This window comes from Lathamus discolor, chromosome 5, assembly GCF_037157495.1.
Source record: "Lathamus discolor isolate bLatDis1 chromosome 5, bLatDis1.hap1, whole genome shotgun sequence".
NCBI classification, from domain to species: Eukaryota; Metazoa; Chordata; class Aves; order Psittaciformes; family Psittacidae; genus Lathamus; species Lathamus discolor.
Window position 1 is genome coordinate 12,035,799 of NC_088888.1, and position 26,514 is coordinate 12,062,312.

General features: G+C 43.4%; 1 protein-coding gene across 2 annotated transcripts; it reads right to left on the reverse strand.

Annotated features, from left to right (window-relative positions):
- Positions 1 to 1,014: 1,014 nt before the first annotated feature.
- Positions 1,015 to 24,723, reverse strand: EPHX1 (epoxide hydrolase 1). 2 transcript variants are annotated; one of them, XM_065679772.1, is made up of 9 exons: positions 24,309 to 24,723; positions 13,773 to 13,957; positions 11,794 to 11,974; positions 9,439 to 9,666; positions 8,358 to 8,487; positions 7,654 to 7,868; positions 4,858 to 4,966; positions 2,786 to 2,911; positions 1,015 to 1,388 (listed from the first exon to the last, which is right to left on the reverse strand). In XM_065679772.1, the coding sequence occupies exons 2-9, from the start codon at positions 13,950 to 13,952 to the stop codon at positions 1,166 to 1,168; spliced, it is 1,392 nt and encodes a 463-aa protein (XP_065535844.1). In that variant the 5' UTR covers positions 13,953 to 13,957; positions 24,309 to 24,723; the 3' UTR covers positions 1,015 to 1,165. The 2 variants fall into 2 exon arrangements, with proteins under 2 accessions (XP_065535844.1, XP_065535846.1); XM_065679774.1 differs by lacking the exon at positions 24,309 to 24,723 and adding an exon at positions 19,023 to 19,130.
- Positions 24,724 to 26,514: the final 1,791 nt, after the last annotated feature.

Consider the following 26,514-nt stretch of genomic DNA (forward strand, 5'->3'; position numbering starts at 1 on the left):
GACTCTTACTTAACAGCTTCCATTTCAATTAATATTGTGAAATGATACTAATCCGTGCAAGCGTTAGTGGTGGATTAGATTTCCCTGTGCTTGCAGGGGTAGGGAAGTATGTCAGCAGAGAATGGAGAACAAAACCATACTGAAATCAGTCATCTGGATACAGTTTGAGAGTGTTTGAAGCTCAACTGCTCACACTAGGGACTGTTGCTGGCAAAACCATGCAGCCCTTCAAATACAATTTTCTTTGAGCAGTTTGCCTTCAATCTGACCTTTGTAACAGATACAGTACAGAGGGTCTCAACTGGTGCTTCTCGGCTATCACCAAGCAAAATCTCAGCTATTACAACATCTAAAAGAAGCATACAGGTATTATGCAAAATGTTAAAGCAGGTTTTTTATTTTTAATTAATCACACTTTTATTCTTTAGGAAGAGGTATTTACAATCCTCTGCAGCAGCAGTGCAAAGCCACAGGGGCTTGAGCCTGTCCAGGGCCATGATTTTGGTTAAGAGTACAAATTCAGTGCAGAGGGAGCTTGGGCTACATTTACACAGACCCAGTCCCTCTCTCTGGTCTGAGCTGGTGCATTTCACAAGCTGCTGTGCCAGGCAGAGGGGAGCAGAGCTTCCTCCCAGCCAGGAAGCTGCTCAACAGCCCAGGCTGGATGGGAAGGGCAGCCAGCAGTAGCCAGCTGGCTAGCGCAAGGGTTCTGCAGATCATCAATGCTGACTAACCCCTGCACTCACACGAGTTAGGTCTTGCTGTTCCCATTCTTTGTGTGAGGAACCTCACACCTACACCAACTCAAGTTTTACTGCTGCCATGAAAAAAAGCCTTTAATAAACTCTTGATTAGTTAATTCTGATGTTTAAGGTCTATTCAATTTCAAAGCAAGGGTCAGGAATACTACAGAACTACAGATTTTAGAAGTCTGCTTGGGGGAGAAGATAACCAAGTGATCTTCATGCTACTGTCTCAGCTTAGCTGAACAAAGAGACCCAACCCACAATCTCCATGGCAGTATCTCATCGAGATATACTGCATTGTTCTTGCTGTCCTCTCACATCTGGTCAAGAATAAGATGTAATTGCATGGATTACAGTACTTAGTAAGGCTTGTACATGTGCTGAGCTATGAGCAGTTACCCTGCTGTTTGTCAGTGGAGTTATTCTTTCTTTCTCCAAAGTTGCTCTTTCTCTACTTTCCCAACAAATTGCAGAATATCTTCAGCAAGAAGTTCAGGTTCCTCCAAAGCTGCAAAGTGGCCACCTCGAGGCATGAAATGGAAGGAAACGATGTTGGTGTATTTCTTCTGGGCCCAAGCCTGGGGCGTGTGCATGATTTCATTAGGGAAGGAGGCAACGCCAGTAGGTACTTGTACTGTGAGCCTGAGAGAGGAGAGAGAATTGGTTTGATCTTTCAAACACTTAACCCTGCAAGAAATGGAAAGTCATGAGGAACTGTTGTTCTTAAAACAGTTGGGCACAGTGCTGTTAGGTAATCAGAAGACAACACTCCCTGGGGAAAAAAATGAAAATCCACACATTGATATTAAGGCCATTTTGCAAGAGACCCAGGGCATGGGAATGGAGAAAAGAACCCCAGGAAGAGGGGGAGGATCAAGTTTCCACATGCTCCATTCAGGGTTCAAGAGTCATGTATTGAGGGGAAAGCAGACAATTTGAAGGGAGAGATATTTACAGTGAAGGTTACAACTAGTATGTGTTGACAACCGCAGGGTAGGAAGGGGAAGAGTTATCTTGAACTGCTACAAAGGGAAAGGAGAGGGGAGGAATAACAGTAAATCAAGACTAGTTCAGAGGAAAGATTTCTGAATGAGAGACTTCACCTTGTAAAGTAGCTGTTGCTTTTAACTAGCATGAAGGCACTCTACACAACATTTTGCACGTTATTAAGTGATGGAAAGCAGCTGGATTTGATGAGAAAAGTATCTTAGAAATTGGAATGGTCCATGCTTGTTATAAACAGAACAACATTCCTAGATTTAAATATCCCATACACTTAAGCTGCATTGTCAGAAGAGACAGATTTTAAAATTTAGATAAAAGAATTGTTGGGCACATAACCACTGGAAGCCTGAAAACAGAGTGCCTGATTTTACGTAGGTCTTTGAGACTCTTTCCTCTGGGCACGCAGAAGTTCATATAGCTCATCTCATGTCGGCAGGACCAGAACAGGATACCGCTCACTGTGTACTTGCTACAAGAACCAAGTCACCTTCCTGGGAGCATCATTTCACAGCTAAATACCACAGCACTGAGCTGTGGTTGCAGATACCTCAGGGCAGGTTTAAGCCTTCACTAATACTCAAGCTGACCCAAGTATATACAACCAAGCTTCTGTTTTAAGTGTCTGCCCAGCAGGAACATCGGTCTTGGTGACTTCCAAATTGTGCAGTTTGTCAGTATGCTGAAGTTACTTCCAGAGGACTTAAATCTTTTGTAGAAATAGACAAACTGCATCCAGAAAAGTCCTAGAACTACCATCCAGATAAGCTATAAACAAAACTGCGTGCCTCAGTCACAGGCACTCTTCCCCAGTTGGATACACCAAGAATGGGAGGTCTTCAAGTAGGGCCTCCAATCACATCTCCTTACTGATGGTTCAGGATTCTTACCTAACTACTGTGTTTTCCAAGCACAACATGGTATAACTAACCTGTCCTGCAGGGGAACACTGTGATACAGCAGTGCTTTTCCTCAGCATTCAGAAACTTGCAGCAGCCATAAGGCATAAGCAACCTGTGTGCAACCAGAACACTTACCTTTCATGTTTCTGTGTACCTATCCCCTTCTGCAGATTTTCTTTGTAGAAACGCATGGAGGAGACTATACAGCCTGACACCCAGTAGATCATGATATTGGTGAGCAGATCATCCAGGTTAAACTTCCTGAATAGGTAAGCCCAGAGATTGCTTAGTTAGAACTGAATACCATTACTGTAAAGGAACTTGACTTTGGTTTAGTTGCAAGAAAAAAAGTTTCAGGAAAAATAGTTAACTTGGTTAAGAAGTGAGTTGAGAGGTGAAGCTGCTCCCCCTCTGCCTGTCACTGACATGTTAACATTCAAGCATGTTAAAGACTTTCAGACACAAACTGGGAAGTCACATCTTAACTCCTACATGGAAGGCAGACTCCAAACAAGCACTGTACTGTCTATAGACTGGGAGAGTAGGAGCAGACAAGCACATAGAACAGCTTGTGCCATTTACTGTTCATAATGTGGAATGTTACCATGAGCCTTCAGTAGAACCATCACAACATGTACTGTAAACAGAATGTGTTTCATACCAAATCAGCTGTATGCAGTACAAACTTTCTATTCAAATCCATTGAACAGGTCACTGGTCCTTTTCATAATGTGCCCCTTTACTCCATTACTGTCAGGTACCCAGCAATCTTAAAAGTCATCTCTTGCACACCAAGTATGATCCTTTATTAGCAAACAGTAGGTAGATGAAGCCACTATGAATGAATCTAAAGCAAATTCATGGACTGTTAACCTTTAGTATTAAAATGAGTCTTAAGTTCTGTTTCCCAGCCTCTTAATGTAGAATTGAAATTTTGTTTTTCTGTCATAATGAGATTCTTCCACCTAGGGCAGTTTTCAATACCCAGAAGATAGAATCATAGAATAGTTAGGGTTGGAAAGGACCTCAAGATCATCTAGTTCCAACCCCCCTGCCATGGACAGGGACACCTCTCACTAAACCATTCCACCCAAGGCTTCATCCAACCTGGCCTTGAACACCGCCAGGGATGGAGCACTCACAACCTCCCTGGGCAACCGATTCTAGTGCCTCACCACCCTAACAGGAAAGAATTTCCTCCTTATATCCAATTTAAACTTCCCCTGTTTAAGTTTTAACCTGTTACCCCTTGTCCTATCACTACAGTCCCTAATGAAGAGTCCCTCCCCAGCATCCCTATAGGCTCCCTTCAGGTACTGGAAGGCTGCTATGAGGTCTCCACGCAGCCTTCTCTTCTCCAGGCTGAAAAGCCCCAACTTCCTCAGCCTGTCTTCATACGGGAGGTGCTCCAGTCCCCTGATCATCCTCGTGGCCTCCTCTGGACTTGTTCCAGCAGTTCCATGTCCTTTTTATGTCGAGGACACCAGAACTGCACACAATACTCCAGGTGAGGTCTCACAAGAGCAGAGTAGAGGGGCAGGATCACCTCCTTCGACCTGCCGGTCACGCTCCTTTTGATGCAGCCCAGGATACGGTTGGCTTTCTGGGCTGCGAGCACACACTGCTGGCTCATGTTCATTTTCTCATCGACCAGCACCCCCAAGTCCTTCTCCGCAGGGCTGCTCTGAATCTCTTCTTTGCCCAGTCTGTAGCTGTGCCTGGGATTGCTCCGACCCAGGTGTAGGACCTTGCACTTGTCATGGTTGAACTTCATAAGGTTGGCATCAGCCCACCTCACAAGCGTGTCAAGGTCCTGTGGTAGATAAGAGTTTGAACCAAAGCCTTGGATCCAAGCCTTTGCAGCTTTGCAAAAGGCAGGATCCAGATCTGAAGTCGGGGGTTCACACAGTTTGTCTTAGTGGTTTTAACTTACTTCATAAAATGGAAGCACCTAGAAGTTTTAAATTGAGGCTTTTAAACAAGTTCTTGCCTTTTCCTCACCTACATCTCTCTTCTAGGAGATCAAAATGGGAAGGCAGTACCTCAGCCTTCATTCCCTGTTTGCTTTTCTGCATGCTGTGGCATAGCACTGCGCCATTTGTGCTCTCTACAGGCTCCCTGTGAGATGGGAGGTGATCAATTCAGACAAACTTTCTTGGCTACAACTCCATCACGTTGTCCAAAGTGGCATAGGAGGAACCGCTTACCTCTCTAGTCCTCCATCCTCTAAACTACGGAATTCTGGATCAGTCCATGTAGAAAACTTCTCCAAGATGTATGAAGCCAGTCCTACAGGAGAGTCATTCAAACCACAGCCTGAAAAGGAGGAAAAGTTCACTAGAATTGTGATACCTTACTATTGAACTCAGACTGTTACAGGAGCTATAACACAGGGTAGCTAACTTTACAAAGCTGTTCTAGCAGCTGTATTCCTAAATAAATACAGTAGAACAAGTTGGAGCTATTTATTATTGATTCATAAACTGATAGTATCTGCAAACCAACAGGCTCCACATTAGCTCACACCATATGTTTTTTGCACTGATGTAACAGTATTGGATTTCTGCTGGCTTTTTTCCTCCCCACCCCTTGTAAGCTAATACGATTAAGGACTGTGTGCCAAGTAGGGTTTGCTTCCATTAATCTGGAAGTTGTCATGTATTAAACAGCATTACAAGGCCAAACCCCACATGCCTACACACGACAGGGAGAATCTGCAACATTATCTAACAGCAAAAACATTTTAAGGATTATTAGAAAGTCATTAAGGAAGACCAAAGCTTTACTAAAAGGTCCATCTTCTGAATTAACAACCGCCAACTGCCTTCACGTATAACGAGGCTTAATATACTTTTCATAGTTTGTTTTGCTTGGACAGCAAACACACACCTGCACCTGGAACTTTGCTAATCCTTGTGCTGTGAAATACAGGGGCCATAAACTGTCTCAGCTGCTAGGAAAAGCCTTAGAAAAAGCTTTTCCCAAGGAGCAGCAATATATTTGAAGTTCCACCCATACAACCCAACCTTCCTGAAAGATGCCTAGTGCTACAGCTAGCACAATTTCAGCAGTAACCGTCGAGTTTCAGTTATCAAACAACTAATACTGATAACCAAAATACCAAGTGTTTGGAAAAGTTGTGCTGACCTGCTAGACAAGCAATAGCCTGTTCTCATATACGTATTGTGAACAAAGAAGGGCACATCTGTTTACACTGACATTGATCTTAACAGTACTTGGAATACAGGCACTGCCTGTTCCAGCCAGTTGAAAACAAATCCATGCTCCATGCAGGTTTCCCAAAGAGTATGTGTAAAATCAAATCCATGCAAGACAGTTTGATGAAAAGCCAGCTCTGAGGCAATCAAGAGTACAGTATTAGGAAGCACAGTGTGTGTGGAATACATATCCATATGTGTATATCTGTATCTGGCTATCTCAACAACCAGAGACAACTTCCTCTTTAGAGCAGCTTGCAAGGTAGCCCTGTACTACCAGTCTTCCTGACTGTGGTAGCCTCCATGGCTGTGCTTCCTCAAGCCACCTTATGTTGCCCTCTTCAGAGTGTTTTTCTCCCTGTGGGAACCTGCCACCTGCCGTGCTCCTCTCCTCTTTGTCCTCAGAACTGCAGGAATGCTCCAGCTCCCAAAACATGAACTGGCTCCTGGTTCCCAGTCAGTACAGTCCACTCTGACAGACCACGTATTACTGGCAGGGACAAGAGTCAAATGGGAAACCACAGCAGAAGGCACATGGCTTGGCACTGTCCAGCTACCAGCTTCCCATCTTTTCTTAAAGCACAAACACAGCTAGAGACCAGTAATTTTTAGAAAACAAAACTCAAGCAAAATTAACTTAAAATCAATAAAATTCCCAATTTGCCTACACATTTTAAGAACATACGTGTTTCTGCAGGGAAGCTATAGAAAAACATTAAGAAGTACTTTCCTTAGCTATGTTCTTAATAAAATCCACAAATAAATTGCTGCTGCACTAAATTAAAATATATTCAGTATGTCCAATTCAGTTGCAAAGGAAGTTCTTAAAATAGAAACACTTAAAACTCAGATACTTAAGCAGTTAGGCAATCTGAGTGATTAGCTTATCTAGATAGCACATTCATAGGTACATCTTTTTTTCCTTGAAAGTCTGCAAGTGATTGAAAATTAAATTTGATTCTACTTCTCAGTTATCACTTATCCCTATAAAGAAGCTACATTGTGTGCTCAGACAGCTAAAAGCTAAAGCTTCCTGTAGTTTATATAAACTGGTTTGGGTTGGAAAGGACCTTGAGATCATCCAGTTCCAACCCCCTGCCATGGGCAGGGAAGCCTCACACTAGACCATGTCACCCAAGGCTCTGTCCAACCTGGCCTTGAACACTGCCAGGGATGGAGCATTCACCACTTCTTTGGGCAGCCTGTGCCAGTGCCTCACCACCCTCACAGTAAAGAACTTCTTCCTTATATCTAACCTGAACTTTCCCTGTTTCAGTTTGAACCCATTACCCCTTGTCCTGTCACTACAGTCCCTGATGAAGAGTCCCTCTCTTGTATCCTTGTAAGCCTCATCATAATGATACCAAATCAAATATTACAATGGATCATTTGAATGTGATCCATTCTCTGTGAAGTATCTTTTGCTCTCAGCATAGCTGCATCTGAACTAGAATTACAGTCCCCAGTGATAGCAGAAGTGGAAAAGTATTAAATAAACTGTTTTATTAATCAAAACAAAATGAGGTCAGTGGCACTTAGAACATGCTCAGTTCTTTGGTGCAGATTTACTTGCTTCTGCATTCAAAAGCAAGTGTAGTGCCATATACCCCCATGCAACCTCCTCTGACTTGGATACAGAAAAGGAGCCTGCCTTTCAAACCCTCAAACTTCCTACTTCAGCTTCCCTGACAAAACCTGATTTTCTGCATACTTTAAGCACTATGTTTGGTTTCTATGAAATGACCAGACTAAATATTCTGAGCTCTAACGGGGTTTTTCTCTTACCAACAGTATCAGGCTTTGTAGCCTGTATGTGAGCGTAGCCAGACTCCATCAAGATCTTGTAGACTCCTTTCTTTAAGAAGGGAAACATCCGCCTGACATCTTCATCCTGGAAACCAAAGAGCCCTGGAAGATAGCGGCCCAGCAGGATGGAGAGCAGGTGAGTGAACCCCATGTTGGAAACTGAGGCGAGATTTAAATGGAGACCTTTCACATGGCTGAAAAGCAGAAAAGGTCCCCATAAATTAACAGAATTAAAATGTGATTCAAAGTTGTTATATTTAAAATGTTATTACCAAACATTGACACTTAATAGGTACTTAAATTCTAATCTGCTAATTACAGCATGTCCTTGTCTGTACTTTGTAATGTGGCTTTTCACCCCAAAATGACAAGTCAAAGGGGCAACTGTCACTAATCAGCACACACTCCTGGGCACTAAGCCACAAATCCTCCTTCTATTACAAGTACTTTTCCCACTCCAGACCCAGTGGGGCCATTGCAAAACTACTGCACTGGTGGTTGAAACAACAGGTATACCATGTAAACTACGTAATTTTGGATCACTGCTTAATTCTGAGCTCTGAAAATGGACACTACAGATGAGGACCTGGACAGGAGCTCTCAAGTGCACAAGAAGTAGCTATTCAAAGAATAAAGCAGCTCTGCATGTCAATCATGAAGCACTGCACTAGCAGGGTACTCACTTGGGAGCTATCTGGGCCAGATTGGTGCAGATGAGCCAGCCCCAGTCACCTCCTTGTGTGTAGAACTCGTTGAATCCCAGTCTGAGCATCAGTTCATAGAAAACAGAAGCAGCACTTACAGAATTGAAGTCTGTGTTAAAAACAAACACACAACACTGTTGCAGTAATTCCAGCTATGCTTCTGCCTGTGCACCATTTATTCTCCCCATCCAGGCAAAGTTTAAATTCAAAGTCTGGTTTTCCTTGTCTGCCTAACAGCAAGGTCTAGGGAGCAAGCAGAAACCACAAGGCCTTTGTTACAGACTTGTGTTCTCCTAACCCCACCAACTGCCACACCAAGGGGTTCCTAGAGTTCTTTAAGCTATAATCATACTCCAGTGGAGCCATGTCAGTGAGCACTGCCCAAGGAATGCGTTCCCATTTTGTGTACAGTGAGCAGAGCCTCATCTGAATGATGAAAAGCTTGAAGTTGCCACAAGTAATGCACTTCTCCACTAAATGGTGACTGTATAAATCATAACCAAGGAAGCACAGAAAACCAGCCTTCCCCACATCATTCACCTGCACACATAACGAAATACTAGCCTCAGTTTCACTTTAAATACTACCTTGCTCCAATTAGCTGCAGCTTATGTTTGTATAAACCAGAGCACAAGCTGAACAAGCAGGCATTTGCCTGCAACCTACCATGCACATACATGAATTGATTTGTTTCAACCCTTGCTTCTCACCTACCTGTATAATGCTGTTGAATATGGATTCAAAACACCCAAGAGGAACAGTAACAAATTAAATTTACTCTTCCTGCTCACCCCCACACAATTCATTGACTCCATTTCAATTCATGAGTTGTCACTTCATAACTTTTTATAGTCCTTTGTAAATTATCTGTGCAGTGCTCCTGAAACTAAGTAATGATGTCACCTGACATCACACTCTTATCTCCCTCTTCCCACAGGGCACAGAGGATCTTTGTTTCTAGACTGGGAAAAAAACAAGTGCCAGGAGTTACTGTTCTGCTGCTGGGGTTTATCTCACTGTGAGACTAGGCTTATGCTCAGTTTCTTCTCACAGATCATACCTTTTTTGTGGGGTGCTTCTGAGAAACCATAACCAGGGATAGATGGACAAATGACTTCAAAAACGTGTTCATCACTGAGGCCGTGGCTGGCAGGATCCGTCAGGAGAGGGATGATTTTGTAAAACTCATAGAATGAGCCAGGCCAGCCATGAACCATTAACAGTGGCTTTGCAGACTGGCCTTCAGGCAGACGAGGAGGCTTCACATGAACAAAATGGATATCAATGCCTGTATAAAGAAAGTAAGTCATTAACATGCCCAAATTTCCCATGACACTGAAACTCAGCACAGAACAGAGCATGAATAAATCTTCTCTGAAGTCCTTTCTTTTCGTGAGTATGCAGACACTGTGCTTCTCTGGATCCATTTAGCCAAGGACCTCAAAGTACTTTATAATGAGGAATTAAGCACCACAGCAGCCAAATGAGGTCGGCATCTTTCTGTTTTAAAATGAATTGGCAAATTAAGGCATAGAAGTGAAGCAATTTCCTAACGGTAACACAATGACTCACACAGCTTAAAGGCAGAGGAGGTGATAACATCATTTAGTCCAAGCACCCTTAAATTTTACCCGAATGTTGCTCTATGGCACCAGATAGGCTTCAGCCCACCAGAGATTTTACTTCTTGCATACAGTTGCAACTTGGAGGCACCAAGAGACAGAGAATCCGTCATAACCAGCAGCTCTTTGTTTGGGGTCTTAATCACTTCCCTTCTTTTGTGCATCATTTAAACGTGTCTGGATTCTGTCTCCAGCCATTGATCTGAGCTTTACAGCAAAAGGAATGTAAAAAGCCTTCAGTAAGTATTCTCTACCTGTGGAGGCCTCCCGCAATCAAGTCACACAACTGCTTGATAAACCAACCATGCTGAATCAAGGATCTGAAACAATGCCATGCTGAAAGAGAGTTAAAGTGTTCAATTCTGTAGCTCTTCTCCACTTTTTGGCCAAAGTTTTCAGTGTCTCTTTGTATAAACCAAAACAGGAAACTGTATTCTAGTTCCAGTCTCCTCGTTGTTAAGTAAAAAGGTAAAAATTGCAGACCCATTTCCTTTGTGATCGTCACAATACAACCAGTAGGTCTCACACAGCTTGCACTAGTTGCTTGAGGTGAGCTGCTCTTCCTCAGACCCACTCAGGGCTTTGCTTTCCAGGAAACAGTAATTTGCTCTTAGCAGAGCCTGAATGCCTCGGTTCTTGATGTATTTAAGCACATTTTGCTCTCCTGAGCTCCAGCTCACCAGCAATCCCACCCTTTCACTGACAGATTTCCCCATCTTTGACAACTCTGCGGATTTCTGTATTCTCTGAAGAACTTTCAAGTGATGACAGAAGCTGGGAATCTGCTATGCAGCATGTTTGATCTTGCCTTTTCATGTCTCATCTCTGTAATCATTCCTAGTGTTGAAATTTCTCTTCCTATTGCTATACATAGAGCACTGTCTTTTGCTTCTTTGCCCTTTCTTGTCTCACATGATGTTTCTTCCACTTTAAATAAAATCTTTACATTCTAACCCCTTTGTAACAACCATTTATTGTCCAAAAGCAATTTTAAATATTATGAAATAACATACAATTATGGGTGCAACTGAACACATAATAGCATAATCTTAAGCTTAAATTTTGCCATCATGCAAGACAGTTGCCTGCTGTGCTCTAAATCGAAACCTGTACCCCCAAATGACCCACACGCAACCTTCATTCAAGCACATGAAACATCCAGTTTGACCAAGCTCCAGCACAAGCAGCCCTTATGCTCAACAGCCTCTTTCAAAAGGTGTCTGTGCTTTGGACAAGAAGTCACACCATTCGCTCACACCTGGCAGCACATCAAGCAAGGGAAAGGCACATCCTGCCTTCCTGGGCACAGGAATGCTTGAAATGGTGCAGCAGAGCACATCTGCCTTGCAAACAGGGCCAACCTGAGCAGGCAGCATGCCCAGCTGAGGAGGGCTGCCAGGCTGATGGCATCACCGTGACAGCAGCAGCTGGGGAATTACATGGAACAAGAGGAGACATCTGTGGGGATCTTTGCATAACTGCATGCAAGCCAGGGAACATGTGTACATCTCAAGATCCCGGTTCTGTTTCCAAATGCCTGTGCTTGGCTCCTGTTAACACCAGCTGACAACCCATCCATGCACAAGGGAATTCCATTTGTCATTCCATGTCCTAAAGGCTTGTGAAGAAAGAGTTTCTTGCTGCTTCAGCAACAATGCCAATAATCTACGCTACAGCAGCCAGGAAGGGAAGGCCCACACGACACGACACAACCACAGCACTCTTGCCACCAAGATCCCTTGCAGACAAGGTTACGTATTGCTGGGGTTTTTTTAAGGGAAAAAGCCACTCACCTTGAATCTTAGTTTTGAATTGTGGGTACTTGTTGAGGACTTCAACTTGTTTCTTCCAATTGAACTGATTTTTCCAGTAGGAGACAACCTTCTTGAGGTACACCGAGTTAGTCCCATAATGGAAGCAACTGTCTTCCAGTGGCTCAGTGAATCGAGCCTGGTCAAGTCTCCTATACAAGTCCTGCAGGGAAAAAGAAAGAAGAGACATTACAAGCACTTGTGTGTGCCATCTCAGGCTCTAGCTCTACTGTGCATGGTTTCTAGTTATTTTCAAGTGAAGTGAGAACAATGAAAATAACATCTCTAATGACACTTGTGCATTTTGCGGATGCTCTATCAGCTGTTCCAGTTCTTTTTCTCCTCTAGATGGCCTCTTTCCTCTTCTATTTACAGGTGTTCTTAACACTGTCACCACAGAGGACAATACACTCATCTGACAGTACAGCGGCTTCACAGTTTAAGTCTTTATGCCTTTCCACGGTGTGCTGTTCCCTAGGTTACTTGCGAGCCCAACCTCACAACTGATGCATGGATCTGGCCCAAACCTTTTGTCTTCCTTCCCAAACCAAGGGGCTGGATGTCTTCACTGGGAAACACTGAGGGATTTTGCATGGCCACAAAGCTGGTGAAACTAGACTGGAATTAAAGTTTCCCTATCCAGAATAACTATGAAAATCACCTTCCTACTGCACTTCAAGGTTACAGGGGATACTGATGATACTGCACAACAGTCCAAAATCACTTGGCAGGGAAGAACAGCCAAGAGCCCCTTCCCACTGCATACAGAGCCACAGAATTGAGGGTGGAAGGCAGGTCTGGAAATGTAATCCTACTCAAGCCTCTGTGAGGTTTAAACCTGCATAGCATTTTCTAATACAGCAATAGAGATAGCTCTGACTCTGACTTAGGTGTATGCATGACTCACAGTGAACAGGCAGTATCAGCCTAGGCAAGATGTTAGTACAGAAGCTCACTGTTTGGGCATTTAACACGTTTACAGAAAACATGGATTTTAAAGTTAAGCTTTTTACCATGTCTTTACATATGTGCTTTTCTGTCCACGCGCAACACCTCTTAAAAATGTGTTAGTAACACACGCTGGCGTAACTGCAACTCCAGGTTTAGGCAAGAATATATTTAGGAAGAGAGTTTTCTACCAATGGACTATGTTGCGATAGCTGCCATAATACAGAACTGCATGTTTCAAAACCATCTGTAAATTAGAAATTATCTAGCTTTGTGTCTGCAGTATAAGGAGGAAACATATCGGAGATTAATGCCCATTGATACTACTAAGAAGGGCAAACACAAGTTCTGTCTCAGGCCTTACTGAGAGAATAGGAATCCATTATAAATGAATAATATGGGCAATCCAATGAGTCCTGTTTGAACCACGACTCCACACAGACCTATGAAATTCTGCAATCCCCGACTTAAACACATAGCAACATTTTGATTCTATCTAACACATTCTGCAATGTATGTGTTTACTGTAATTACCACTGTGGTACTGCTGTTGATCAAAGTAGATCATTAATTACAGAAGAAGCAGCATCCAACACAGCTGCACACATAAAACAGGGAAGAAAATGAAATGTTTGTAATTGCTTTTGAAGGAAAAAGGAAGAGATATTGTTCATATTTTGATCTACACACTCAAACTGAGGGAGGTGCACAAACAGAAACACAGAGCTGAGTAATCTGTAATATGAGCTTTATGTTTATTGGGCTTTACGGAGTGGGTTTCTTTACTGGCAATCTTGAAACAGCCAGCTGAGAGTCAAACTGCATAGCAATACGTGAAATCTGTCCGTCCGTAACTATCTTGGGAAGTCCTGACAAATCCCTTCCGCCAAGTCCCACACATCATTGCTCATTCTCATAAATGTAACTATTGGTTCAACTTAAAAATTACTTCAAACAAGTTCTGCATTTATTTGGCCATTTCTTACATGTCCCCAGTATAAAGATTTGCTTACACTCAGCTCTTCTTCTGTAGTTTCCACCTTAAATGGTCGAATAGTTGTATCTTCTTCAGCATCAGGCTTTTGTCCCTTGCCCCACCATCCCTCTTTGAAGGGCAATGTTTCGTCTTTCTTCTTGTAAAATAAGAAGTAGATGATGACTGAACCCAGAAGCAGGAACACTTCGAGTAGCATAATGCCTGCAAAAGAAGAACAAAACTCTGGTAAGCCCCATCAGACAGTTCAGACATGTGATGTACTCTGTAAGGACTACAGACATTTACTCCCTTTTTAAGACAGGATTTGATCTACACAATGTTCTGTCACTCACAGGACATCAACACTTACGTACAATTTCAGAACTAGGATGTTTTAACCTATTCAATTCAAATGGGGAGACATGAAGTGGCTTACATGAAAGAAATTTAGTCAGAACATAACTCAAAGCAAGTAAAGATATCTCATGGCTTGGTATTTAAATAGTCCTCTGGACACGATTGCTGCTAAACTTCAACAGTAAAGGATGTGACTGGCTATAATTCAGGTTTAAAGCTTTCTCTTCCTCTGTAGCTCTAGATTTCTCACAAATTCCAAAGCAGAGCATCCCTTTAGTAAGGCTTATATACATATTCTTACAAAGCTAAACCCCCAAGACATAGAGAGAATGAAAAGTGAAGACTGTGAGAGCAGCCACCTTTTACCTCCCAAACAGCTTGAGGAAGTGGGACAGGGATGTGTTTGCATAACCCCTGAACAGCAGTGCAAAGGGTAGAAGGACCTTCCCTTTCTTTCTCCCTCTGCAGTTCTGAAGAGAAACCAGAAGACCACATGCATGCTCTCCTGGCTCTAAAGCACCCTTCTCCAGGTGGTAAATTTCTTCACAGTACACAGCAACCTGATTTCACAGCACATCTGCATAACCTGCAGGGCTGCTGTGCTTCAGTCAGGCAGAACACAAACAAACTAAACCCATTTTGAAAAGATTTGAACTGTTTCATGCTGCAAGCAGAAAAAAAAATAATCTAATAATGTTTTTTTCTTTAATAATGAATGTTTTCCACCATCCCTTAAAGTATAGAAATGTTTTTAAGGTGGCTTGGGGAGCAGCACTGTCATCAATTTAATGCATAATTTTAAAGAATTTCATGTTTTAAACCTTCATTTGCTGGGGAATTGGTAAGATACGAGGTATTTCGAAACTTCGGTTGGGCCCAAGCATTGTTTATGACACAGAATAGTCTTCATTCTCTCCAGAACTGGAAGGTTTAGTTGGGTTTGTGCTCTGTGATGCTCTGAAATTGCTCAGAGTCAACAGACTGCACCGAATTTATTCCTAGATCAAAACTGGGATTGTAACACAAGTTAACGGGAGTTCACATTATCATAACAAGAGTAAAACTGACCTGTCTTGTAAGTGCCTTTATGTGACAAGACACATTTTAGTCGGCCTCTTGCATTTCATTTTCTGATGGCTCACAATAGAATGGTCAAAATAAGCACCCAATGAAACACTTGTACAGGAGTCAGGCACTTTGCAGATGGAGATCAAGCTACAAAAATCTATTGCTTACACATGCCTTGAAAAGTGCTCTTCAGAGGCTGGAGAAATGGGAAAGATAGGCACTGGAAGAACATCTATTCATTAGTTTCACTGGACCTTGCATGGCTCCTGTTTGAGGAGGTACTAGTTTTTCTCCACAATGTTCTCTGGAGCACAAGACAATGATCTTTTCCCACTCCACCAAGCTCAGGCCATGAATTACCCCAGAATTAAAAAGTTGATCCGATTTCAGCTTGCCTCAGCACATAAACCAATGCAGTCTAGGAGCCTCCAGAGCACAATTAAACTTCACTGCAAAGCAGAACTGGGGGGCTTTTAGAAACCTCAGAGCACTTTGCATAGAAATAATACCTACCACAGTATTTAGCAGCATTTCTATTACTGAGTCTGCACAGAGAACAGCAACTTCCCTGAAATCACAGCACTACTCAGGCCATGTCTAGACGACAAAGGTTCACCCACATAACCATGTAAGCGCCACATAAACATCACACTCTTGGCCAACTTCAGTATGTTTGCAAAGCCCCACAACATGGGGCTTTCCATGCCAGGAGAAAAGAGAGCTGCTGTCAATGTGAGCGTTGTTGTCCTGGCAAGATGGCTGGGGTACTTAGAAGAACAGAGGACTTTTTCTCCTGGCCTATGCTGTATCAGCACCTCTGCCAACATGGTGACAGAGGCACAGCACCTAACAGAACTGCTTTACCCAGGAACAGACTCTCAGCCCACTCTCTAGCAAGATACTCCTATGGCCTAAGTGACTGGAGTACCCAGAGCTCCAAAAATATTTCTGCTTCTCCCAAAGAGACATGAGCAATCAGGATTTCTGCAGCGGAAGGGACTGTGTGTGAACGTGTGTATTCTGCATTCACCCTGGGCTGTGTGTACAAAGACCCTGCGATGTAAAAAGATCCCTATTTTTGCAATTAATTCCAAACACTTGAGGAGGAGCTTGTTGACAATCCAGCAACAAGCACCAAAACCCAACTTCAGGTCTCACGACAGTTCTGTCTCCTCCTGCAGAGAATTGGGCTGGTGACAAATCAATCTGCATGAGATGTCATTCTGACTTGGAAGAAGCCACCTTTGATACTGGTTGGATTCTTCTTTGCTAACAGATCCTAAGTTGCTCTCTGTATTCAGTCTCTCTCAGATCCCTTGAAAGTGCCTGTAAAATCCCCCAGTTACTATGAACACAGGGGCCTAGAGCTCCAACTATACTACATTTTTTCCTGCGCACACAAGAAGAGAAAGGACTGAGTGCATCAGCAGTATTTTAACTTGCACCAGTTCAGAGCACACTCAAAGGGACTGTTTTGCTAGTGATGAGTTACTGGAACCCAGCACGCTCCTACCAACCACTCCAGCCTGTGCCAAGGAGAGCACTTAGAGCAAATGCACTCACCGATTTCCCCAGTTTGCTATTCAAGTCAGTTCTCAAACTCCTGTGTGTTATTTGAACAGCATAAAGCAGCCTCAGTTGTGATGCCTCTGCACCAGAATTTCCTCTGCTAACCACTACTGAGATCTGCTGTCAAATGGAAGTTATTAGCCCCATACACTCTCTCTATGATACAGCACCACAAATGTGTAAGGAGAAACAGGTACAATAAAACTCTTCTATACTCACAGTTTTCAGGTATGTACAGCAACAAAGTGCTGGTGTTTCTATTCTCTGAATTCTCCTGATGCAGCCATGCTGGCGTGTTGCCTTTACAAATGACTACTTCAAAGGGAGTTCATGTTTTGCTTTGGCTTTTTCCTCTCTTTATGTGACCAAAGGCAAGGCCTTAGAAGGAACTATTTCCATTTATTCCATGGTCAAGTACTTAGGCTCCAAGACTTTGCTATACCCTGGGGTGGATATTGTTTGTAGACAGCACTTAAATACCTTAGACAGTACTTTTATCCCTAAGAGTGCAAGGAAGAATGTTTTTGTTTGGCTACTTTAAAAACATGTTTTGAAAGAAAAACAGTGAAATGTGATGGCTCCAGTAAATAGGCCAAAACCTAGCTACTCCTGAAGGTCAAAAGTATCTTAAGAAACATGCTGTTTGCAAGAAAACCCCCAAACTCTCCTGAAGTATCCTACTGCTCCTATATTGAAAACACTAATTTTCAACAATCTTTAGCATTTGGATTTGCACTGTTCATGCATTAACAACAGTTAATAGTCCCACAGGATCAGAGTAATCATTATTTACGTCTCATCTACATCCTGCCTCATGCCTTGTCTGGAGCAGTATCCAGTAACAGATGCCCCAGAGAACAGTGCTTAATAGCAAAATCCCCATCTTGTTCTACTAGTAATCACTGACCTCTGCCTTGCAGCACTGGAATCCATCTGAAACTTGTTATTAGAGAAATAAGCAACTCAAAAGACCTTCAGCCTCATGTCTGGAAATCTGTTTTGGCCCAAACACTATGCATCCCAGCTTGAATGATGCACAATACCCACAGCTCCGAGTGGTGCTTACAACCCTGTAAGTGCAAAACAGCTAGTGCCTGAGTGAAGTAAGAGACTGTGCTGCTTTAAGACACATGCTAGAGGTGATCATGGCTTAGAGTTAGTAATATTTTCTCTCCAAAGCTAGTTCACCACCAGGCTGCAAGGAAGCTCAGAGCGCTTCGGACACTCTGATGCTGTCAGATACAGGGTTTATTGATAATTATTCTGCAGGAGAAATAACAGCTCAATTTAGATGTGACATTTCCATTTATTTTTGTTGTGTTACATAAACTCACCCATCAGGCTTTACTGAAAAGTATGCTGCAGTGCCTTTGTTTACAGATCTGAACAGCAGCAGTTGCAGGTTCCTCCTCCCAACTGAGCTGAAGGAAAAACACCACACTGAAGGACTTCAAAAACTCATGGCACCTCTAATAGCAATGAGTTTAGCACTGACGAGCTAAAAAGGTCAGTCCCAGAAGCTTTACCCTCAGCCTCCATCCTACCAGCTCCAGGTACCTACCACCTTTTTGTCCTTATGTAGCATGAGAAACAGACAGAAAACCATGAAGTCAATACATCTGTATACGAAAAGCTTACTGTTTATGTAGTTTATGGAGCATTATGACAAGCTTCAAAATAGCTTAGCAACACAGAAATTGCTTTGCATACAGCTGATAACATCTCCCAGGTGAGCATAAGAGGATACATTAACATTGTAGGAAAGGAGGAGAGGTAGGCATGGGATGAAATAAAGCATCCTACGCAGAGAAGCAATTCAAAAACAGCAAATAAAAATCCAACAGTTTCTGGCTTGTCTCGATGAGAAATTTAGCTTTTACATTTTTTATTGCCATAGGGAGGTGGCACACAATGCTATCTCCAAAACAGCAGGAAGAGATGGTATCATTCTGTTCCACAATCTTTTTCTGTACTGTTCACAGTCAGAAATTAGACAGTACAGCTGCAACCTACTTGGAAGAATACAAACAAGGAAAGAGGTCGAAGGAGAAAAACCACATTCTCTGTCCCAGGGGGACGGCAAGACCTCTCCCAGGAGAAGAGCACTGCACCTCAGACAGGGTCGGGATAACACTTCCATCACCACTGAGGAACACCCCATGCCTGCAGCAGTGAGGCACTGCTCCCTGGCAGCCCTTCATCTGCTTTGCCCTCGGACATCAGGAACAACCAATGCAGAGCCAGTTTAAGGCTCTGGGGGTACCTGTATGCATCACCCAGAACTTGTACTTACTGCAGTTAGTCCCCGAGGCACTTCATTCCAGGGGAGTAGTTGAGCACCTTTACAACATATCCCACCTCTTTCCCCTATGATACTATGACTGTCAAGTGTTACTATCTCTTCAGTACTGCACTGAAATCTGATGGGCACTCAGACCCAAGCCTAGATAAGAGAAAAGGAGCATGGGACAAAGTTCATTGTTACCCACTTTGCCTTGCCCTGAGGTGACATTTATTTATGCAACTGCCGGCTGGTCAAAGCTCATATCACAATCATAATTTAAAACACTGCATGCCACATTTTTAAGAGGAAGATACTCAGTTTACAAGAACACACATTTAAGCAACATTGCTTGGTCTTTCAAATCCATGCCCAATGCATTCTCATGTGCTGCTTAAAACCATGTCTTGTTTATCTCAATTTTCCTTATTGTGCTTCTACTCTGCTTGAACAAACCCACTTCCTTCAGAGAGTCTAAAAAAAGCCTTTGGGCTCCATTAACACAAACAGGCAGAATCCAACCTAGGATCTGTGTGATGTCCATTCCTGTGACCTAATGACCATGTCACAATAACTAAGTGCAAAAGAACTCTTTATGAACTGTCATAATAATGCATTTGATAGCTACAACATTAAGGTTAAATCATAGAAAGATTTTATCCTATTCAGCCTTTACCCTACTTAATGACCCTCAAATTCCAACAACAGAGGGGGTTTTTAATGGATGCAGAGAAATGACAGAAGCTTTGCATCAACTTGGGGCTGAACACAGCTGAAAGCTGGGTCTCCTCATCAGAGCTCTCAAAGCTCGTGTTATTATTAAAGAGAAGGATATCATGCCAGTAATAGTTTTTAAGACAGCTCTTGGCCACTCTCCAGCCAGCTCAGTGACACAGTGCAATCAAATAGACTCCACAGAACATCTTGAGCTTTACTTCAACATTTAATTCCTGGTATCCGAAAAGAAGTTATGAATAGCACATTGTTCTGCTCTGCCTTCCACCAGAGTTTCTAGGTTAACCTCCTCACATCCTATGCCAGTATCTTCATGTTACAGACGGGCTGCAAAAGCATGCAGATGAACCAAATGAATTGGATACTACAGATAAGGAAATGAGATCAAGGCAATTGTTCCTCAGTCTTTAAGGGAAATTCAGGTTCTATTTTTAGCTTCACCAAATCCTCCAGTTCCGAAAAGTAAAAGCTTGCCTTCCTCCTCTGCCATAGTACTAGTGCCAATGTTTTGCCTGGTATAATCTCTAGATAAGACTCAGATTCCTCTCATACTTCTTGGTGGTACAGCACAACATGTGTCCTCCTTTTTACTGCGGGATTTTCCATTAGTCTAATTCTCTTAAGTTTCTTCCATGAAATCAGAGAGGAAAAGATCTTCAAAAGGTTTACAAGCTTTTTGTATTATAGCACTGTTAGAAAACTGTGTTACTAAACCCTTTAATTATTAACACATGCAGAACTGACGTGTACATGGTGCCTTAGAGGGGAAGAGTGCAAACAGTTTGAAATCTTGCACTCCCAAGTACGTAGGAACAAAGTACATGAAAACCTTCCAGTTAAAAGGAGGTGTGGAGATGGAAATTATGAATATAAGGACTGCCAGAGGAAATTTCTGGCAAGCTGCAAGAGAGTAAGATGAGGTGCACCTTGTAAATTAGGATCATGACTCCAAATAGTAAGGGCAGCACAAACGAAAACATGTATGAGAGTGCAAAATGAAAGAAACCCCACTTTTATTGTAAGTTGTGACTATGGAAACAGGAAGAGATAGAACTTGTTATCTCTCTATGAAGACTTCGTTCTCAAAAAGAAAAGGAACTTTGAATGATGAGAGAGGAGGGGAACAGATGGTAGTCATCATTTTCTATCAAATGACTGCAACACCAAAAGGATGTGCCAGAGTAAACATGTAACAAGAACAATTCTTGCTACTTCATCACTCTCTTAATAATAACTTAATATTTAAGTCCCCTTTGGATTTAAGGGCTTCATCTAGAGAAGTGCACTACCTGTACCCACCAGCTGAGAGCAATTAACACTCCTCATAAAGCAGGCAAGAGGACCAGGTCCTTTAACAGAGCTTTATTTTTTAATTCATAATATTACAGCCATTTAACCTGAGAGAAAGACTCCTATTAGACAGCAAAGCACACCCAGGGTACAGATGTGGTAGGCAGCCAGGGCATGCAGCAAAACTGGTAGAGAAATGGTTCTGTGCCTTTGTTGCAGAGTTCAAAAGAAGGAAAAACAAGTTCACAATTGACTGCTGGGTGCAATAAATACAAGAACTGCTTGAGGTAGAGAAAGAACGCAAATGAAAACTTGCTGAGCCTTTACTTGTCTTGTAGGTTACACCTCATAATGCCCAGCAGAGATGTTTCTAAGGAAAGTTGGGGGAGTGTTGGAGAACAGCTCACTTTCCAGGCAAGAAACCTAGAAAAAAGCTCCTGTTCTTCACTCCATAAACACAATCACAGATCATTTCCTCATTCTGGCCAATGCACTAGAAGACAGCAGCATACACTTAACAAAAAAAGCAACTCACAAAGTGAGGCTACTGTGAGTCCCACAATAATATTCCCAGCCCTGCCAATCAGAAAGTACTTAATCAATAAAAATATGCTAAAAAAAAATCAAAGCTGATAATGAAGCTAAAAACCAAACAACAAAAAAACCCCCTGTAAGACTCAGGGTATATTAAATTTGCTGTATTACCCATCCTGCTAAGTCCAGCATGACCAAGATACTAAAGCAAATGCCCCAGCAGAAGTAGATTTTTGTGCTTTATTATTTATGTAAATACCCATTTACACACACAAATTATGCTTTAAATTAAGAATAACATGTTAGTCCAGAGGAAGAATCCAGGACTTTTTCAGTAGCAGTGTTCAGAAGGGGAGAATGTATTTTGAACATTAATTATAAGCAAACCAAAGCTCTTCAGAGAGAAGGAAAACGCTCTACTTTCCAAGTTACTTTTCTTTAGGGACTTGCACGGTAATGAGAGATCCATTTGCCACGTTTGGAACTCGCACATTAAAGAAGCCTGCCTTGGTTCTGGAACTGTGTGTTGTATGAAAAAATAACCCCTTTTTCAGGCTCAACCAAGCTGTGCACACTCTGCCCCAAAGGTAAGGCTTTACCTCTGCTCCTCTGGCCACAAAATTTGAATGCTCCAGCTATACACCAAGAAACGTGCATAGGTAAGATAATCAATTCATTCTGCCTAGGGCTATAAGCTATACTTCGCCTACCACCCCCATCCCTGCTTTGCTACTTCTCCCCTGACAAATTACTTGACAGACTATTACTGAAGAAACCAGAATTTCTGGGAGTGTTAGCATTCTGGAATTACTACCCCGAACCTTTTCATTTACCTGCCACAATTACTTAGCACAAATTGGTCATGTATATTCTACTAAGAAGCCTGAACTTGTTTCACAGTGCTTACCATCCTAAAACATTGCAGTTCTATGGCTAAAATTACTGGGTAGGACTGAAAGCTTTGCTGAAACCCCAGATAAACAATCAGGCTGAAAACATGATATTACCCTCTGGAATGACCAAATACAAGAAGTACAGTAGATCAACAGGGGAGGAGAAAAGGGTTTTTGAATCACACAGTAATTCAAAAACCTATTTTGGGCAATTTACGCAGACAAATTGCATGTGGATTCTGGCTGCAGTAGTGATAGAGCACCAACTGTGTTCTATTTTGAATTATTTACTTCAACACCACAATTGCCCCTATGAAAGAAAAAGAACAGAATTCAGAAGAAATAACAAGAATTTAAGGAAATCACAAGCAAGTTTTTATATATGAATTCAGACCGGGAAAGATGCAGAACAAAGAGTCACGAACTTGACACTGTGCCAGGACCTTCCCCACAAAGGCTTCAGCTCTGACAAAGATCTAATCCTTGTCCTTGGACAAATTCAACTGTGGATCAATTTCCCAAGCTGCCTAATTGCTTTCGGTGCCTATCTTCTATCGATTTTCAGTAAACATCCGCAATCTGTGCACTCAAGTCTCAGTTTCTGCTTACTTCAGACAGGAGTAATATCCATTTGGGAGCAGAAGCACAGCATCTCAAAAGAATAGTGCCAATCAAACCTGCATTTGTGGCTGTGCAAGTAAATTTGAGGCACTGGCTTCCAAGACTGATCCCATCTCGCAGGTTCACCTACAACAACTGGGCAAGTTCTCTTAGTTTAGCTAAAGCTTTGCTATGGAAATAAGGGATGAGAAAGCAGCCTAATTCAACAGAATTGGAGAATTAAGCAATGTACTCGATTATGGTATGTTTTAACTGCAGGGCAAAGTCAAAATCCCTTCTGAATTCCGACAAACTGAGCCAAACTTGAGGAGCAAGTGCGTCATTTGCTCGGTCTTTGCAGATTGCTCAGTTACGCAACAAAATACGGTCATTAAACTTAAAAGGTTTTCTTCTCATCCCCAAAATGCTTGCTCAGCAAAGGGGACCTATGTACACTATGCCCATTCACACAGTTTTCAGGTTTGGCAAACGACCCGCGAACATAAAGTTCCATTTCATATCCCCATTTAGAGATTAATACCAAAACCCAAACCAGTCTATTATATCACAGTAGTTAAAACCCTTGCTCCTAACTAAACCGGGGAACCTGGCCAGATCCCCAGTGCACACTACACAAAAGCACTCTTAGCACTGAGGCCAGCTTATCAAGAACTTGACTCCGGACAAGCAACCCCGGCTCCAGCAAGGAATGTCACATCGACTCTCCCCCCAGAACAGATTAAGGACCCAAAATCAACCCAAAGACCCCCACCCAGCCCACAGCTATTACTCAGACTTTAATAATGCCCACTGTTAACAGCATTTGGACGCTACCAGCTGGCGGAGGGGCACACATCTTTGGAACAACGCTATGTAAGCCCTGCAGGCACAGAGCCCGCTTTCGGGGGTCCCCGCTCCCGTCCGCATTGGCTCTGCGGGCTCGCAGACGCCGCACACACAACCCCCTGTGGCCGTACGGCATTCACGGCACGGGAAGCTGCGGCCCGGGCCCTCGCTTCGCCCCTTCTTCCCTCAGCGCTGTCCCGCCGGGGCACCGCTTCCCCGCGGGCCCCGTTACCTCAGCCGCGCCGCCACACAAGCGACTCGGAGCGGCTGAGGTGAGGTGAGGTGAGGTGAGGTGAGGCACGACCCGACGGCGGAGCGCGGTTCCGCGACTCTCCCCTCAGGCGACGGAGCGAGCCCGCGGGCCTCCCCTCACACCGCGCCCCGCAGCGCCCGCCATTACCTGCCGCGGCCGGAACCGGGACGGAGCTCGCCTCGCTGTGCTCGCTGCCGGGGCCGCCCACCGGGAAAGGGGCACGAAACCGGCCGGGCCCCTCCGTCCACAGCCCGCTGGGAGATGTAGTTCGTGTCTGGGAGGCGGGGAGCGCTGGGCTGCGGCCCGAGCCGCAGCTGGGGCCCTCCGCGGGCACCTCAGCTGGGGACGGACAAGGACGGGGCCGCGAAGGCTTTATCCGCTCGGTGCCGGCCGCAGACACGGGGCTCGGAGCGCCCTGACAACGTTCGGCACGGACCAGACACCGGTGAGTGGGGAGCGATGGGGCTGGCCGGGGCTGCAGAGCACAGCTGGTCCCAGGGCGCTCCGGGCTGCAGCCCGGTAAACACTTGTTTCACCGCTGGAATGCCAGAATTCGGGCACGGCAGCTGTGTGTGAGCTTCCCGAGTGGCTCCTCAGCCGATCTCAGCAGCGCTCAGAGCGCTGTGATAGGGATGAGTGAGGAGAAGCACCTGCAGACTGCTTACAGCTGCCCAGCTACTGTCCCACGGGGCACAGCTCTGTGCCTGACGGAACACTAAGAGCCCACGTACCAGGGTGCTTCTCCCTGGATTCTCCAAAGCATGTCTACCAAACTTGGTGAGAGAGATCAGAGCAAGCCTCAGAAGGTCCAGCGGTAGCAGCTAATCCTGTCTGTAAGTACCTAACAAGCAACTTGACTTCTTCATCAGCTCTTTGAGGTTTTTCCACTCCATCAGTTTTCACCTATCACTTCCCTCCCAAGTTCCAATGTTACCTTTTCGTCACCTCTGCACCGCATCAGTTCTCTGTTTGCGCTGTTGGAAAAGTCTTAACAAACAAAACCTTGTGATCACAGACAATTCCCTTCACGTCTCTCAACCTCTTCCACCCAACCATCCCAATCAGCTAAGGCAGTCCTTTGCACAGAGTGGTGCAGTTCTCATGCCATGTTGCTAAGAGCAGCCATTAGTAGGTAAATTAATGTTTTAAATGTCTTAAAGCAACAAGTGTCTAAATCATTGTGTAAGTACAGCTTTGTTGTTTTCTTCTTCCACCCCAAGCATGCTAGCTGGGAGTTTTACCCCTACTTAGGCACTTGTCTTCACCAGCAGCTCCACACTGCTTTGCTTTAGACAACAAAAGTGTTAATAGCAACCCATCTTGCTTCTGTAGGACCACAGGGATTTCTGTTTCATGGTAAAACAACCTTTATAGGATGACAGAAATGCAACTGCATTATGTCGCACTGTCATAACTTTATTACAGCTACCATACAGATTCTGTATTTTACTATTTTAGTGAATGAAAAATAACAAACAGGGGATAGAAAAAATGTTATAACAATGCCAGCTCCAAACTCTAGTTAGCCAGTAACTCCAGCCTCTCCAGCTTGTTAAAGAAGTAGTTTGATACTTCATCCAGCTTGTCCCATGTTCTTAAAATAGGCGCCTTCAGTCATCCAGGCTCTCCTTAGGGCCTTCCAGTCCTTTCTTTCATGAAGCAGACAGGATAGTTCAAAGTTCCTGCTGTGGAGATACCACTCTTATGTATATGTCTTCCTGAGGGTGTTAACCCTCTTAAATTGCCAATCATTAAGTACCAGTTTTTCAGCTGTGCTTTAATGGTACTGACCATAAGATGTTTCTGGTTCACGAACAAAAGGATCTTCTTATTTGCTAAAGCCCAAGTACTTTTTTGATATCCAAAAAAACTATTTTCTTATACTATTGAATATTCTTATACTATTGGATTATATTATTGGATAAGGAAAGTCATGCAGTCTATTATTAATGCTTCTGTGACATGTACACATGTATTCTTGGCAAGCGTGACAATGGAGAATCTTCCTCTACCAAAGCTCAGATTTGAGAACAAAATCCTCTGTTAGCACCCACAAGTAGAATGTGAAGATGCAGCTGCATAACAATTGTCTTCCCCCAAGCAAACCAAAAAGTCACCATTATCAACTCTATAGAGGAAGATAAGAGGAACATGTCTGAAAGATCTGAAGAGTAAGTTTAAAACAAGTGAAGAAGAAGGGACTGAAGAGCCAGAAAAGGAAGCTTAACACAGAAGTTAGAACAGGGAAGGAAAACTGATCATGAAATCAAGATAACCCATCCTCACACCCAATGAAATCACGCACAGTAGGTGTTTCAGTGTTTGTGTTTCAAGGTTCAGCCACCTGGATGTA

Bases quoted from the DNA above. Each gene is read 5' to 3' on its own strand.
- EPHX1 (XM_065679772.1), bottom strand. From the start codon at position 13,952: ATGCTACTCGAAGTGTTCCTGCTTCTGGGTTCAGTCATCATCTACTTC. The intron at 8,488-9,438 runs GTATGATCTGTG...TTTTTAACACAG, and splicing joins AGAAGCACCCCACAAAAAAG to ACTTCAATTCTGTAAGTGCT. The intron at 1,389-2,785 runs GTAAGTGTTCTG...CTCCTCTCTCAG, and splicing joins GGTACACAGAAACATGAAAG to GCTCACAGTACAAGTACCTA.